An 18,322-nucleotide genomic window follows, 5' to 3' on the forward strand; every position below is an offset into this window, starting at 1 on the left:
CTGAACAACAAAAAAATTAGATAAATAGAAATTGTCAGAGAAAAGATGTGACTGTGTCATATTTACTAACATTTTTACTGCATGATAATGTAAATATTACCGAATTGTTACGTAGCTTCATAGCAAGTTCAGAAATAATAAATTATTATAAAACTTATGAACACTTCTTATAAAGAGAGGTTTAACAATAACGTCAATGAATGTTCTATAGGTTTTGGTTCTGAATGTATGCAAATTATGGGAATACAAACGAAAGATCACTTGATCTGGTGTCTTTTCTATAGCATCAGATGAAAACTAAAATAATGTATTGTATTGGGCATTCAAGGTGAACTTGATGGCATCAGTTTAATAATTAGGATAAATAAAGTTTACATTTGGAGAGCTCTGCCAGTCTCTATTTTTCTTCGTGCTTAAAAGTCATTTGGTTTTAATAATGCTTATTAGTACTACTGGAACTCACAGTCTAATGTAATTTCCAGTATTGTCCTTTGATTAAGCAATAACCTTTAAAGAGTGACACTTTGTGATACTGACACTACTGCCCACTGAATGCTTATAAAATAAAACGCACCCTTCGTTTGTTCGACTTTTTTACAAGCATGAAACAGCACTGCAGAATCCTGCTGAAGATATTTCCAAGTATCTTGGTATTCTCTTTGGGTTTTCCAACAGTAGCCGGGAGCCAATTTTGTTTAGCATAGCTTATATTAGAAAGATTCAATTTATATGCATCTACATGTGATACAAAAACTACAATTGTGCATTTTAATGTATTAAAATACTATTGCCTCACAGCAAAAAGGTCCCCAATTTAAACTCCAGAATGAGCAAGGAGTCCTTTCTGTATAAAACTGGTATGTTTTTTTCAGTGTTTGGGTAAGTTTTGGTGAATTGGATAATATGAATTGCCCTTCTATGTGAATGAGGGTGAGTAAATAATAACACTTTAACTTTTGCACTAACAATTCCTTTATTATTATTATTGTTATTTTTACTCTATTTTACTCCTTTATTATTATTATTGTTATTTTTACCTATTAAGAAACAAAAACCATACTCTACAAACATATTTAAACATTAAAAGACAATATAAATGTTGACTTGTAACAAACAAGACAGAAAACACACACTCTTTCTTCTTTTGGTTTTATGGCAGATTGTGGACCAACTAGGTTCATACCGCTACCTACTGAAGTCAAGTCAAGTCACCTTTATTTATATAGCGCTTTAAACAAAATACATTGCGTCAAAGCAACTGAACAACATTCATTAAGAAAACAGTGTGTCAATAATGCAAAATGATAGTTAAAAGCAGTTCATCATTGAATTCAGTGATGTCATCTCTGTTCAGTTAAATAGTGCCTGTGCATTTATTTGCAATCAAGTCAACGATATCGCTGTAGATGAAGTGATCCCAACTAAGCAAGCCAGAGGCGACAGCGGCAAGGAACCGAAACTCCATCGGTGACAGAATGGAGAAAAAAACCTTGGGAGAAACCAGGCTCAGTTGGTGGGCCAGTTCTCCTCTGACCAGACGAAACCAGTAGTTCAATTCCAGGCTGCAGCAAAGTCAGATTGTGCAGAAAAATCATCTGTTTCCTGTGGTCTTGTCCTGGTGGTCCCTTGAGACAAGGTCTTTACAGGGGATCTGAATCTGGGGCTCTAGTTGTCCCGGTCTCCGCTGTCTTTCAGAGCAGTAGAGGTCCTTCCTAGGTGCTGATCCACCATCTGGTCTGGATACGTACTGGATCCGGGTGACTGCAGTGACCCTCTGATCTGGATACAGACTGGATCTGGTGACTACGGTGACCTCGGAATAAGAGAGAAACAGACAAATATTAGCGTAGATGCCATTCTTCTAATGATGTAGCAAGTACATAGGGTGTTATGGGAAGTGTTTCCGGTTTACCTAATTAATGCAGCCTAAAAATCCTTTAACGGATTTGGATATTAAAAGCATATTAGTATGTTATGTGTAAGCCAGGTTAAAGAGATGAGTCTTTAATCTAGATTTAAACTGCAAAAATGTGTCTGCCTCCCGAACAATGTTAGGTAGGTTATTCCAGAGTTTGGGCGCCAAATAGAAAAAGGATCTGCCGCCCGCAGTTGATTTTGATATTCTAGGTATTGTCAAATTGCCTATTGAGTTTTGAGAATGTAGCGGACGTAGAGGATTATAATGTAAAAGGAGCTCATTCAAATACTGAGGTGCTAAACCATTCAGAGCTTTATAAGTAATAAGCAATATTTTAAAATCTATACAATGTTTGATAGGGAACCAGTGCAGTGTTGACAGGACCGGGCTAATATGGTCATACTTCCTGGTTCTAGTAAGAACTCTTGCTGCTGCATTTGGGACTAGCTGTAGTTTGTTTACTAAGCTTGCAGAACAACCACCCAATAAAGCATTACAATAATCTAACCTTGAGGTCATAAATGCATGGATTAACATTTCTGCATTTTGACATTGAGAGCATAGGCTGTAATTTAGATATATTTTTGAGATGGAAAAATGCAGTTTTACAAATGCTAGAAACGTGGCTTTCTAAGAAAAAATTGCGATCAAATAGCACACCTAGGTTCCTAAATGATGACGAAGAATTGACAGAGCAACCATCAAGTCTTAGACCGTGTTATAGGTTATTATAAGCAGAGTTTTTAGGTCCTATAATTAACACCTCTGTTTTTTCAGAATTTAGCAGTAAGAAATTACTCGTCATCCAGTTTTTTATATCGATTATGCATTCCATTCGTTTTTCAAATTGGTGTGTTTCACCGGGCCGTGAAGAAATATAGAGCTGAGTATCATCAGCATAACAGTGAAAGCTAACACCATGTTTCCTGATGTTATCTCCCAAGGGTAACATATAAAGCGTGAAGAGTAGCGGCCCTAGTATTGAGCCTTGAGGTACTCCATAGTGCACTTGTGATCGATATGATACATCTTCATTCACTGCTACGAACTGATGGTGGTCATATAAGTACGATTTAAACCATGCTAATGCACTTCCATTAATGCCAACAAAGTGTTCAAGTCTATGCAAAAGAATGTTGTGGTAAATTGTGTCAAACGCAGCACTAAGATCCAATAAAACTAATAGAGAGATACACCCACGATCAGATGATAAGAGTAGATCATTTGTAACTCTAAGGAGAGCAGTCTCAGTACTATAATACGGTCTAAATCCTGACTGGAAATCCTCACATATACCATTTTTCTCTAAGAAGGAATATAATTGTGAGGATACCACCTTTTCTAGTATCTTGGACAGAAAAGGGAGATTCGAGATTGGTCTATAATTAACTAGTTCTTTGGGGTCAAGTTGTGTTTTTTTGATGAGAGGCTTCATAACAGCCAGTTTGAAGGTTTTCGGGACATATCCTAATGACAATGAGGAATTAATAATAGTCAGAAGAGGATCTATGACTTCTGGAAGCACCTCTTTTAGGAGCTTAGATGATATAGGGTCTAACATACATGTTGTTGGTTTAGATGATTTAACAAGTTTATACAATTCTTCCTCTCCTATGGTAGAGAATGAGTGGAATTGTTCCTCAGGGGGTCTATAGTGCACTGTCTGATGCGATCCTGTAGCTGACGGCTGAATGGTTGCAATTTTATCTCTAATAGTATCGATTTTAGAAGTAAAGTAGTTCATAAAGTTATTACTGCTGTGGTGTTGGGAAATGTCAACACTTGTTGAGGCTTTATTTTTCGTTAATTTAGCAACTGTATTGAATAAATACCTGGGGTTATGTTTGTTTTCTTCTAAAAGAGAAGAAAAGTAATCGGATCTAGCAGTTTTTAATGCTTTTCTGTAGGATAGGTTACTTTCCCGCCAAGCAATACGAAATACCTCTAGTTTTGTTTTCCTCCAGCTACGCTCCATTTTTCGGGCTGCTCTCTTTAGGGTGTGAGTATGCTCATTATACCATGGTGTCATACTGGTTTCCTTAACCTTCCTTAAGCGTAAAGGAGCAACTGTATTTAAAGTGCTAGAAAAGAGAGAGTCCATAGTTTCTGTTACATCATCAAGTTGTTCTGAGGTTTTGGATTTGCTAAGGAATTTGGATACATCAGGAAGATAACTTAAAAAGCAGTCTTTTGTGGTAGAAGTGATGGTTCTTCCATACTTGTAACAAGAAGTAGAATTTAAAATTTTGGCTATATGAAGTTTGCACAAAACTAAATAATGATCTGAGATATCATCACTTGGCTGCATAATTTCAACACTATCAACATCAATTCCATGTGACAGTATTAAATCTAGAGTATGATTTCGACAATAAGTAGGTCCTGAAACGTGTTGTCTAACCCCAATAGAGTTCAGAATGTCTATAAATGCTGATCCCAATGCATCTTTTTCATTATCAACATGAATATTAAATTCACCAACTATTAAAACTTTATCTGCAGCCAGAACTAACTCGGATGTAAAATCACCAAACTCTTTAATAAAGTCTGTATTGTGCCCTGCTGGCCTGTATACAGTAGCCAGTACAAACATAACGGGATTTATCATTAACATTTGTTTCTCTGGATAATGTTATATGAAGCACCATTACTTCAAACGAGTTATACTTGAAGCCTGCCCTCTGAGAAATCCTGAAAACATTGTTATGAATTGAAGCAACACCTCCCCCTTTGCCTTTTAGACGCGGCTCATGTTTATAACAGTAATCTTGGGGGGTGGACTCATTTAAAATAATGTAATCATCAGGTTTTAGTCAGGTTTCTGTCAAACAGAGCACATCTATATTATGATCAGTGATCATATTATTTACAAAAAGTGTTTTCGTAGAAAGGCATCTGATATTCAATAAGCCAAGCTTTATCATTTGTTTATCCATATTGCATCTGTTTTTATTTGTTGAACCTCAATTAAATTGTTAATCTTAACTTGGTTTGGACGTTTTTTGTATTTTCTAGTTCGGCGAACAGACACAGTCTCTATAGTGTGATATCTAGGTGAAAGTGTCTCTATGTGCTGAGAATTAGCTGACCTCTGTGACGTGAGGCAGCTAGCAGACGGTCGGTTTAGCCAGTCTGTCTGCTTCCTGACCTGGGCCCCAGTTAGTCAAGTATAAACACTAAGACTATTTGCCATATTTCAAGAGAGAAGAGTGGCGCCACCCCAGGAGGGATGAAGACCATCTCTTTTCAACAGGTCAGGTCTGCCCCAAAAGCTCGTCCAATTGTCTATGAAACCTACAGTGTCTGCATATTACAGTGTCTGACATCGTGCTTGCAAGTTCACACACCTCTTTAATGTTATTTTTAGTGATCTTCGACTGGCGAAGTCGAACATCATTAGCGCCGGCATGAATAACAATCTTACTGTATTTAAGTTTAGAATTAGAGAAATATTTTATCCCATCCTATTTTTAATCTTTTCAATGCAATCTCATGATTGCATTAATTTGTTTTCATACATTTACACCATCATTTAATACATATTGTGAATTCTTTATTTCCTAAAGACTGCTATTCTTCTTTAAGACTCTTCCATTCTCTTTTTAATGCATTATATCAAAACATGCTCTACTGTCATTTCTATTAAACATCACGTTAACCTGTATTAATTTCCCCTGTAATGTGTAATGTATGGTAAAGAATTGAAAATGACTTGTCTTGTTCCCTTCTGCTTATGTTATGTTATGAATGATTTTACTCTTCTTTATGCTCTTTTGTGCCAACCTGTCTCAATATGTCTGCCATTTTATATTGCATGCTTCAAAGGATTATTTTGATATTTTGTCTACCTTCTCATTACACTGAATCCTACATGCCCAGGTACCCTCATAAAATTTGTTATCATTCCTATCTGTTTAATACTGTATATAATCATGATTTCTGATCAAATGTCTCTTCGATTTGTTTGCAATGATTGTAAACTCAGAAGAACTGCCACGGAATCAGAACATATTATTACTTTTATTTGTTCTTATTTCATAAACCCAGCCTAGTGCCATTAGGACTGCTATCCCCTCTGCTGTATACACCTATGTACTATCTGGTTTTCTTCCAGCCTTCCTAACTGCAAACTATCTATTATTATCTAATCTATTATGTTTTTAAATTAATCCCATCCCCTATTTCCTTATATCTTCTCTATCTTCTCATACCTTTAATTCACCTTCAGTATCTGATCTAGTAACCAGGGTGGCATTGATGTATTACATCTACTGGAGCTGGAGAGATTAACTTTGATTCTAGGTCAGTTTAATTGAAAATACAACCCTTTAAACTTGTCTGGCTTTTCAGCTGTTAAATTGATGACGTACCATCGGGTTCAAGCATTTCCGCCATGTTTGTAGTTTTTCTTTATTTGTTTGTGCAATTCACTATGTAGGAATAATGAATGTCTAAATGCGCGGGAAGTCTTAACTGCGGTATAAGTGGCTATAGTGTTATTAAATTAAATAATTTCGTTAGAACGCCTCAAAAAGTATTTTAAATTTCGGTTTAAAAACAAGTAACTTTGCAGCGCAGATGACCCGGAACTGTAACCGACATGACACTTGAACTTGGTGTATACGGTAATGGGTAGTTCACGTTGCGCCGAAAGCTTTTGTTGCAAGAAATTATTTTAACTATAAGCTGGATTTAATGGAAATAAAAGGATAAAAATAATCGCACGTCACAAATGACTTTATGCCAACTTGGGAGTGAAAAGACGAAACAATCGCTCGTTAAGAAGCTCACAGTCTCATTGGGTGATAATCGCTCGTGCAGTAGTGCAGAAAAACAGGTAAGAGCCAACATCAAGAAAACACCCTAAATTACAAAATAAGATTGTGCTGAGTTGCTTTCAGTTAGACTATTAAAAATTCCATAATAAGTGGCAATACTGGTATTAGCAGCACAAGCAGCTACAAATTCGGAGTAGCATGGAATAATTAACACATTAACTCACATTCTGTCGATTTTCTACGGACTTAGTGGTGTCGCAGTTAAATATAATGCGTTCATTTGCATTCAGAGTTAAGTGTGATCCAACCTAGAGCTCTTTTTAAAATATATATCTTAGCGTCAATGAATCATCTTATAATTCGAACACTAATACGAAAACGCTGCTATCTTCGAATAAAACATTACAGTTACAGATATCACTTACAGTCTATTAGAATACATTGTTAATAATGGATGTATAATGTGCATTTCTATATTTCAGAAATGGAGTCCCAGCAGGAAGTGAACCCTGTATTCCTGCAGCAGCTAAGAGAGTTGGACATACCTGAGGAGGCAGCCAAACAGGTACAGCACCTCACAAAATACAGCAAATCTGGTTAAAATGATTCATTTGCAGTTTTGTTTGACTCTACAGTGATTGTTTCTCACAAATGATATCAAAATATAGTACACCCATTTTGAGAACCAGAACTGTTTGTATACTTGATATTATGGTTTGAATTACCTTGAGTTTAATTGTGTTATGGTAGCAGAATCGGACATGCATAAAAGCTGTTCACGTTATGTCATGGATTTTGGATTGAGATGCTTTTATTGGTGTTTTACAGGCACTCTTGCACACACAGAATGTGTCTGCGGAGGAGGCTGCAATGTATTACTTCAACAAACTAGAGAATGAGGTATATTTCTAGTAGTTTAATGCTACATTAAATACAGCTTTGTGTGTAGGGTTTAATGGATATGACAAATCACTAATTTACTTTTATTTAAATAGTGAATAGATTATATACACAATGTGAGCAAAGAGCCACTCCCTTTATGGTCACTGAAGCCATTACTCACTTTTTCTGTGCTCTTATGAAAACTCCTGATAATAATCAATGATGCTGTCTACACTATACCATAAATCTCTTATTTACATTGTCTGTACTTTGTTGGCTTTAATGAAAGCATTTGAAAGAAAGAGTGCTCAACTCTCAGCTCCTTCTGAACAAGATTTTGACATCCTTTTCAAAGATTTCCTGATGTGACTGATTTTAATTGTGCCCGAATGGCCATCGTATTGTAATAGGACAATTTGGACTCAACAGGGATATATGTAAATATAGAATGCTGTGTAACTGAGGCAGCCATGATCAGTCAATTTCCTTTTTTATTTACTTTAATTTTTTTGCAGGAAGAGGGTGATGAGGACATGATGTTCAAAATGGTGTTTGTTGTAAATATGGAGCTGTCCATGGGTGTGGGGAAGGTAGGTATTATTTATTACAATTCCCAGATTTTATATAGAAGTGATTGATACAGAAAAAATGAACAAAAGATATGTTATGTTTTTCACTGATGCAGTGATCAGTCGAAAGATAATGTGAAACCAATAACAAATCAGTGTTTTCTCTAACATGTTACATTCTGTTCTTGGCACTGACAGAATGAAATTGTGTAACAAATAAGAAAATAATAATAATAAATAAATTGATCTTACTATTTAAATATGTATATGATATAATTGTTTTGAACCGTATGCAACTTAAACACAGGCCTATGCAAAAACAAAGTACATTTTTGGGTTTTATTGACCATTCAGTTTCTCTTCAGTGATTAACAAAAACAATCCATCTATAAACATCAACACATTTCCATTTCCTGAATGCAGTTTAATTTCTTAAGTTAACAAGCAGATATTTTAATTTGTGTTTTGTTTGTTTATAATTGATGCTTGTTTTTTTGCCCACATTTATAAACTGTCATACTGTAAGTCATGATAATGAGAAATGTCCTCAAAAATATGGACTAAAATGTCAATAATTAGAAAAAAAACAACTTTATAATTACAATTTGGAATGTTGTAATGAGTCTCTCATAATAATTTTAGAATGACTTAAGCATCTTGTGCCTAACAACCAAGCATGAATATGCGAAGTGAAAAAAAAAAAAAGATCTTTCAGTATAATTGAGCTTTTATGCGTACACGTGCTTTTACATACAAGTGTGAAGAGGTTGCCATGGTGACAATGGTGCCTGATTATGCTAATAAATAAATCTTAACAAAATTACCAATTAAGTAACATGCATTTATTAAGTTTAGGAGTAATGGCATTTATTTTTCCATGTCCATGCTCAGAACATGAACACACAAAAGCTAAAAGTGCATCTATACAAAGTGCCATACTTTGTTCTTGTTGTATTTACATGGCTTTGACCAGCGGATGTCACCAGTGTGAGGATTTATCAGCACTGAATAATTTTTTGAAGCAATGGGTTCTCTACTTTTTAATCTGTTGCATTGTGAATTCATACAGTAAGCCATAATTAGGGGAAAATGTATAAAAATAATCAGAAACTTTTATTATTTTTATTATTGTGACTTGCATGATCACATTGTTTAATCAACTGTTGGAGGAATGGGCTTCCATACGTCATCATACTGTCGATCTAGCACAACTTTTGCATTTCAACTAATTTTATTTGTTAGAGAACAATGTCTTATGTATGGTCCCCAGATTTCAATAGATTTGAGATGAGCAGTGTGTGTCTGTAGGTGGCAGCGCAGGTGGGTCATGCTGCAGTGGGTTTGTATCAGGCCTTGCAGGAGAAGAACAGTTGGAGGGAAATGGCCTGGAGATGGGACCATGCTGGGTAAGAGATATCACTGTGGCCTCATCCTTCTATTGTTTTTGAAACAAATATTAAACCAATCCATGTATAAAAAAAATCACTAATGAATCAAAATATATAGTGTGTAAACCTAACACACTTTTGTGTGTGCACGCCTGTTTAGAGCAAAGAAGATCGTGTTACAAGGCACTAACATGGCACACCTTTTGGAGTTGCAGGCTCTTGCTATGAGCCTCAGTCTTCCTACAAAGCTGGTACAGGATGCTGGACACACACAGGTTAGCAGCACATCTATGCAAAGATGCTTTAGCATGGCATTGCAGTTATTGTAATAATTTGGCAAATGGTGGGAGGATTGTACTATTTTATAGGTTTTATGTTTACAATATACCGTACCTAAAATAGCATATAAAAATTGGAGACATTTATACAAGTTAATGGTTTATAGTTGTATATGCTAATGTATTACCGTATACATATTTGACACAAAATGGAAAATCTAAGGAGAATGAGACTTGATAATATGTGGGGCAACTTTTTGGGCAATGTTGCCTTCAAAGCGCAACCAGGTGAGAAACAGGGCCCATAACTGATCTAAAGAAAATTGTTACCCATTCTCAATGGGAAAGTAACATTGCGCTGAAAAAGTTGCACTGTGTATCATCAGCTCAAGACATTTTAAAGATGTGTGATGAAGCCTGGAATTAAATTTTGGACCGTGTTTGTGTGTGCAGGTGGAGCCAGGTTCATGCACCGTGCTTGCCATCATGGGAGAAGAAGAGATGGTGAATAATGTTACAGGCAGTCTGAAACTGCTTTAAGGAAACTACCGTTATGCTGAGGAAAACTTTTCAAAAGTGTAGGTTTGTGACACAGAAAGAACAGGGGTCAGTGTTTCCCCATGGTTTTCCTCACGATAATGGTGCACTCAGTAATTTTTTGTTACCGTTGTGATGACTTACACTGACACCTAACAACGTGGATGCATCTTTACGCTAAAGCAAACATTTTCTTTTACTGATACCTAGGGGTGGGTTATATACCATTATAATTTAAACAATATAATAACTATTTGTGTAGTTTTTATTGAAACTCCAGCACCACAACAAAAGAAACCATAGTTTACTCCAGTTGTGAATGCAATTTGAATTGAATGCAAAGTGAAAAAAGCAGTGTATCGCAAAATAACACTTTCTATTTAGCAATCATTGCGAGCAGCACATAAAATTCTAAACGAACAGCGCACAATATTCCAATTTACAAACAATACACACAGATTGCAGCTTTCACTTAATCCTCATGAGAAGTGTTAACACGGAGTAAATTGTTTAAAAATGGAGAACTTGGAAAATATTAAACTAAATTATAAGGGGTAATGGGAATCTTATATAGTCACTAAAAGGTTTTCAGTATTGTCATGGAAGGTTGTTTGACATGTAAGAAGGAGAACAGGATTTAGAACAAAAAAAAAATCATCATACTAAACATAATTATATTGTTCATTCATTGCTTGCAGTAAAAACAAGACAGAGATGATGTAATCAATAAAACACTATATTTAAAGTTTCGTTACAGTATTAGTGATAATCTCAATTTTAGATCTACCATTTCTTGAAAATTGGATTCATAAAGATTCTTCATTTTTAATAAGTAGTTTTCATGAAAACTGTATATTGTGATGTATATTGGTCTTGATAATATTGTTACATTTTTGCTTGTATCGCACATTCCTATCAATACCATTGTAGAAATGAAGAGTAAGCAATGTTTTATACTCGATCAAATTGGGCTAGAAGGTGAATTACTGAGATAAAATGAATAGAATTTGACTGCTAATGCAACTCACATGATGTGACTTTTATTAAGCCACTGAAATTACTGTCATCATTTCTTATAAGTGTGATTTAAAACTTTTATTTTAAATATTACATTTAATTTATTTTGTACAGCTTTTTAATGAAGGAAGAAATTACTGAGTGAACCTGTGGAAAAACCCCTACATACGGTAGTTTAACACAAGTATGTTTAAATAATTGCATTTTAAAGCTCTCAAGTTACGTGAGAAGACAACTAACTGATATTATAAACAGGTCCCTAAATTTCTATAGAGCTAAAAAAACAACAACAACCTTGCTTAGAGGAAATGTGTCAATTAAATAGCCGTGTGTAAAAATGTATAATTAATTATAATCACATGCAAGTGTTATACTTAACGTGCCTGTAGAACCCAATGTTTTGATGATTGTGAAAACACATAGCCATTGTCAAATTGTATTGTATAACGTTTATTTTTTATTGTGGGAATATTTTTTATTGTTTACAATTAAATGTACCCAATCCCTTTGTGATGATAAATTCCGCCTGTTTGTATCTTCACTTCCTTGTCATTTACAATTCCTGTCCTTTTACATCATGGAAGATTGAGGTGTACATTTTATACCCCTCTTCAGAATCTCTGTGGAAGTTTCTTGAAACTTTTCACCTACTGTTACTGTGAATTTGGACGTATTACTTGTTTCTTGAACTTTAGAGAGGTAGGCATATTTGGACATGGGGAGTGACTTCCTGTTACACTATGGTTCAAATATGTAGTGGTACAAAGGTCAAATTCCAATATTCATCCGTCACTCCTCATCCTGAACACACCTTCCATTATGGTATTATGTGACTTTATTCATTTTACAGAATTGATGTCTCTTATGTAGAACAGCAATATTAACCTGGCTGTCTGCCACCAATTAATGTGCATACCACTCTGATGATTGCAAACATAGAGATTAGTCTATAGTTTAAATACATCCATTAAAAAAAAGGATGCTACTACAATATCCTTTGATTGTATAAAATGTTAGTCTACTATGAGACATTGGTTATCCAGATTGACAGCTTTTTTTTTCATAAGTATTCTTCCATGGATGGTAGCTGCCTACTGTCGTCTACATTCAAGGCATATCAAGCAAGTCTATTTGCACACACAGAGATCCATAAACACAGGAAACTGTATCAGCACTAATTCACTCAGCTAGCCATAATATGTAACTGTTACGTAACTGCAACATAATCTGATAACCAAAATGTTGTTGCAGTTAGTTGTTGTGACATGCATATAAAAGTTAAATTTTTATCTTAAATATTTATCAACAAGGTCACATTTACTAACTGAAAATGTCTCTCAGGATAACTTTCAGTTAGTAAATGTGACATTGTTGATAAATATTTGTTAAGATGGTGATTTTTATTTATTTTATAAAGGTATATATGCTGTAGTCTAACCTAATTTATTTGCGAGTGTGGACAATGAATGCTCAAAATTAATTTACTTCATTTATTATGTAGACACAAAATTACAATGCAGCAACTGTAATAGAAAGAACTAGTGGCAACATAAACTTGTAGCCTACATCTTTGCTCGGTCTTCTTTATACTACTGGCAATTCAATATTTACACAATTGTGTACATTTATGTACATTGCTTAAACTTTTTAAATCAAAATATAATAGAACAACAACTTTTTGCTTGTGTTTTCAATAATTTGCAACATCTCAATTATGTTTTAGTTTATTGAAACTCTTGTACATATACAAGCTTGTAATACCTTAAAAATATTTGCTCATTTCATTTGAATAGCTTTAATGATATATAATAATGGTTAACTGCTTTATTACAATATAAGCTTCACCAGAATTTACTGAGAAACATTTATTTAACAAGAGAATCTCTGTCACAGGCAGACATAGCGGTTAAACTACTAAATATACTTGGTTAGGTTTTTTTTTTGTAACTAAAGGTAAAAATTAAAAGAGAGATGTATTGTAAGTTGTTGTCCTGAAGCTTTCTTTTATTATTGTACTGATCTTGACTTTTATATTTAAAGTAGATAAAAAATAACCATCAAATAAATAACAAAATTCATACTAATACTAATAAAATATCTAATTCTGTTATAAGTTATGAGCAAAACACGTACCTAATGAATACGTATTCATATGTAGACGAATACAATTATACAACATTTACAACATCAACATATTCACATAAATGCATTTTACATTCTGGATAACAGATCCTCGTCTGTTGCTTACGCAGCCGCAAATGCGGTTACATTGCATTTTCCATCCATAATATATATATAAAAAATATCAGCCTATGCGCACATTAAATCTAGTCCAAAGTTCATACAAAAGTATATGTACTTTAATGTATTTCACACAAGACGTTTTCATTTGGAAAATTCTGGTCATCAAACCACGCACAGCTTGGTGAAGACGACGACGTACGTTAGTTGAGTTGGCAAAAACTATGAATAAATTGTTATCTGGTCAGCCGTGGGGGTTAACTTTGAAAAGGTTAAGTAATTAGTAATGCAAGTATGCTTTTGTCGAGTCGAGGGCGTGCAGGTATCACGCTTTCTGTTACATAACGTCACAGGAACGGCCTTCCTTTGTTACTTCTAGAATATACTATATTAGCATTACCGCTTCAAGTGTACATACATTTTTCAACAATCCTTAGGCAAGTGTTCTGAAAACAAACGTTTTATCATCTGACTTAGAAAAGCAACGAAAATCGTATTTAAAACATTTGCGATAATAATATAGAATTAATATGGTTTGTTGGTCTTCTAAGAGTGGTTTATAATTTTGGCCCATGTTTGCCCTCGTCTTCCTCGTTCTAAAATCAAGAACCACAGTTCGCCAACTGGTTACATATTTTGGATAGAATGAAATCCTGCACCAATTCAAACGTTCAGTCCAATCCTGGATGCCTCATATATTCCTCACAGTAACGTTAACTGCTGACGCTCTAGTATCGCACTCCCTGCGATAGCGCCCAGGAGACCCCGTGCTGCTTGCTACAGCTGTGTAACAGAACACTGTTATTCCCTTTTACACGGATAAAAGAAAAAATAATCCCTTATATGAAAGACCATTGAACTCCACGGCGTGTCTATTTAGTAACACAACATCTTTCCACAAATCCTCGGTCCCTTCTTTTCAGAGTATCCTTTTTAACTAGCTGTTAGTCTTCCAAACTTAAAACTCCTGCAGCCTCTCAACGCCATCTCACATTGCAAAATGCTGACTAGAGAAGTGAGCCACCTCCAAAAAATAAGGCTCTGCCTCTTTTCGGTCTACGACAACAGTTAGCTAAGCAGCGATCCAACGGCAAATGCGCGTTCCTATTTGTTACAGCGATTGACACATTTCTACCCTATAGCATACCAGAGGGCGCGGGCTAGAGCTGGAAGTCCACCCTCGTAATGAACCCCTGCTCCGCTGTGGAGGAAACCCTGTATTATGGTTGTGTGTAGGCTTCGCTGGGAGCAGCGGTCGATGCCGGTGTAGAGAGGGGGATGGGCAATACTGCAAATGTAAAGGACATGAGATTGAATCACAGTCTTGAATCACCAAGTGCTGTACATACCCATATAAACACCGACTATAATTTTGTAAAATAACATTGTATATTGATGTATTCTTTAGCAACTTAGCGCGAACATTTGAAGACCGCACAGTGTCTTAAATGGGAGAAAATGTGAAACTTTCAACTCTTGTGTAAGGGACACTGAGAAGTTTTGAAGATAGCCCGAGAGCCTCGCGGTTTACAGTTCACAGGAAACACCGAGGTCGCAAAGAGAAGGCCTGCTGTTCTACCTCACATCGATGTTGGATTTTTTTCAAACACTAAACACCTTTAACGTTAAAAGGCATTTGAATTTCAGTTACGCTGGAAGGACGCTATAGGTAAGGCATTTTGTTATTTCCACGAAGGTTTTGAGTGCAATAGCTTGTTTTTTAATCAACTAGGTAAAGTTGATGCAGAAGTTGGGAGCTCAGTTTATCAGCTCGTTTATCAACTCGCACTGTAGCTTTTCTGTTTCAATTGTTCTTGGTTGATTGTTTCTGATGTCACGTTAAAGAATCAAATCAAATTATTTTAATGATGTAACGCCGTGTTGGTTGATCTTCATGTTAGCTTGATGTAGCCATAATCACAATCACACTTTGACAAGAACCTCGTGCTAAGAACTGTTTTTTCTCTCGCTGTGAACACTCAGTGATCGGCCTAATGTTATGCTGCCTGTCTTATGGTTTGCACATTTATCACGTTCACAGTATTTGTGTTCCTCAACATAAATTATCTGTCCATGTGAGCAAAGGTATCATTTTAGTTAGCCGTTAGCTTAGCCGAAAGAGGCTGTTTTAAATGCTAGCACGGTAAAGTAATGCATTAAAATGCTAAAATCGGTCTTCGTCAGTGATCTTAATTTGAAAATAATAAGAGAAACAAACGATAATGGTTTTCTGGCAGAAACTGTGACTCAGGGCATTTTAATGTAAGTTTACTTGAACCAAGTTTCTGTGTGAAAACCTATATGCCAATTTGTATTTACAACATCCGTGCTTGTCAGAATCAAATTTATCAACTGCATGCAGATAATGAATGGTGTATTAAGGTGCTTAACTGTATGGCTTAGCTTCGTTTAACTTTATGTAGGCACTTTGTTGGACTTACAAAGTGGATTAATTTTTTTTCTGTTCTAAAAGAAGATAGTTTGTCGGAATAAGCAGATATCCTGTTGAGCAGTGTATGTCAGCGTATGTATCTGTTTTTGATATAGACTGCTTTCATCTTGTTTACTATGAGAAAAGTTTATGATGTGTTTATAATTTTTTGATCTGGTCTGTGTTTTCGTTTGGAAGCGAAAATAAAGCGAACCCCAAGAACCGTGACTTGCTTTTCTCATTCTTCACCTCCGCCTCCCCCATCAACCAACCCCCAACTCCATCCATGAGAAATGGGTGGTATTTCTAAGGGGAACTCGCCTTTCCTTTTTTAGCCTCCATTTTTATTTCAACAACAAGTGAGTGGAAACGACAAGGAAGAGAAGGCAACCGTGAGCGAGTGGAACTCGACATGATTCGCTCACGTTACTGCGGATACACACACACACACACACATATATATATATATATATATATATATATATATATATATATATATATATATATATATGTGTGTGTGTGTGTGAAAACATTTGTTTGTTATTTGTGTAAAATGAACCGCGAGGAAACGCCTGCTGTTGTAGCAAGGCCGCGCACTCCATACTTTGGGTTACTTTTACGTATACACACGTTACATTATTTTAGAGGTCCTCTGGCAGCATACCGTCCTGTCTGCTCGCTGAAAAATTTGATATCATCAGGACCCGAAACAAAGACTGTCCATAACAGTGCCTGATAGAATTCACACATTCTTGAAATGGTGTCCACCTGCTTTTTGCATGGACTGGGTTAGATAATACATGACTGTAGTGTAAATGAAACTGTTAAACTATTTGTATAAAAATAGAGTTGGGGGGTGGAGGGGACTGGTGGATATGTCTTATTTTGTATTAAATGGTGGTCGAATGGAAGTCTGACAGCTTCAGTAAAAATGAAGACTGGTAATGTACATAAACATTATATTTTTAAAAACAGTCTGTGTGTGTATATGTGTGTATCTGGTTCTCGTTTGAAGACCTCAGAAAGGAAATGTCTTTTTTTTGTAGTTCTTGGAGAGCTTGGCAACAGCAAGCATAAGATTGGAGCTGTCCGACATTTTCCTAGTATGTTTTCAGGTTTTATTTTCGTCTGCCTTGAACTATGTGAAACCTGATCTTTCTGTGACTCACCCAACTTGTTATCTAAAGTCAACGTGTGTCTTTGTCCAGAGACAAAGGACAAGTATTGAAAGTCAAAACTTTTTTTTTTTTTTTTGTAGTTTAGCATGTATGAAAATAGTGTAAATGCACTGAAGCATTTAGTATAAAAATGTAGAAAGCTGTGAAGTTTTAACTGAATATGTTAATTTAGTGAAACTGTACCAGAAATCAAGACATAATGGCAAATATGCGAAGTATTTTTTTATCAAAACTATATATATATTTATGTTTCTATTATTATTGTGTGTGTGTGTGTGTGTGTGTGTATAAATAAATATATAATGTATAAATCATTTTTTGCCAAAGTAATGCATTTAAAAATTGACTTAAAACATGTTTTTAATATTTTTGATCATGAAGATGGCAGCAACCGTTTCAATGTTTTTATGACATGCATTGCTTTTAAAAGACTATTATGCAATCTTCAGTTGTGATGCCTTTTTTTAACAACATAGAATCAGTATGCTTTGGCCAAATGTTTTTTTTAGTTTGTAATTTGTAGTTTTTGTTAATTAGATATTTCTTTTATACATGAGCTCTGTCGTGCCTCATTTTAGAGGTGGTTTCTATTTCTGAATCCATGCATACATACATTGGAGCTCATTGTGATCAATGCAATTTAAAAGGAAAATATTTCTTTGTGTATTAATTTTTGTTGTTGTTTGTTTTTAATTTAAATGGAGAAAATATAGTTTGCTTTTGGTTTTCTGTGGCCTTTAGCTCTTGTGCTATTATATGTACCGAGACTAAAAAACAGTTGCTGAGATGCCTGCTCCTCTTCTGCTTCCTGATTGGGTGGTTTCAGAGACCCTCTACCAATCAGATGCGTTTGAGTGTTGTTGGTCTCTCCCTCTCTCTCTCTCTCTCTCTCTCTCTCTCTCTCTCATATATTCCTCCCTCATATATTCCTCCCTACCTCCCTCCCTAACCAGTGCTTTGGAACATCTACATGCACAATCTTAAAATGGCTTTTAGTAGCATAAACAATGTTTTCTTCCTGAAAGGCAGCTGAATATAATGTGGTATCCATACACACTTTGCCAGTCAAGGTTCTTTTGCCTCGTTTCTGTGAGCCCTGTGCAGC

At 35.3% G+C, this 18,322-nt stretch overlaps 2 protein-coding genes across 6 annotated transcripts in view; both read left to right on the forward strand.

Moving 5' to 3' along the window:
• Positions 1 to 6,342: 6,342 nt before the first annotated feature.
• Positions 6,343 to 12,187, forward strand: si:dkey-19e4.5 (UBA_like_SF and PTH2 domain-containing protein). Its single transcript, XM_059571300.1, has 7 exons — positions 6,343 to 6,755; positions 7,179 to 7,261; positions 7,525 to 7,596; positions 8,094 to 8,168; positions 9,456 to 9,553; positions 9,696 to 9,810; positions 10,267 to 12,187. Exons 2-7 carry the CDS (start codon positions 7,181 to 7,183, stop codon positions 10,351 to 10,353), a joined length of 528 nt encoding a protein of 175 aa, XP_059427283.1. The 5' UTR covers positions 6,343 to 6,755; positions 7,179 to 7,180; the 3' UTR covers positions 10,354 to 12,187.
• Positions 12,188 to 14,817: 2,630 nt separating this feature from the next.
• The window catches only part of LOC132161329 (histone-lysine N-methyltransferase SETD5-like), a 33,741-nt gene continuing 30,236 nt past the window's right edge, over positions 14,818 to 18,322 (forward strand). For 3 of the 5 annotated variants that reach the window (XM_059571295.1, XM_059571296.1, XM_059571297.1), the window contains exon 1: positions 14,818 to 15,277. The gene's annotated coding sequence lies outside the window, so the exon portion shown is untranslated. The remainder of the gene's footprint in view (positions 15,278 to 18,322) is intronic. The other 2 variants (XM_059571298.1, XM_059571299.1) reach the window with 2 other exon arrangements.

This window comes from Carassius carassius, chromosome 17 (genome assembly GCF_963082965.1).
Source record: "Carassius carassius chromosome 17, fCarCar2.1, whole genome shotgun sequence".
Taxonomy (NCBI): domain Eukaryota; kingdom Metazoa; phylum Chordata; class Actinopteri; order Cypriniformes; family Cyprinidae; genus Carassius; species Carassius carassius.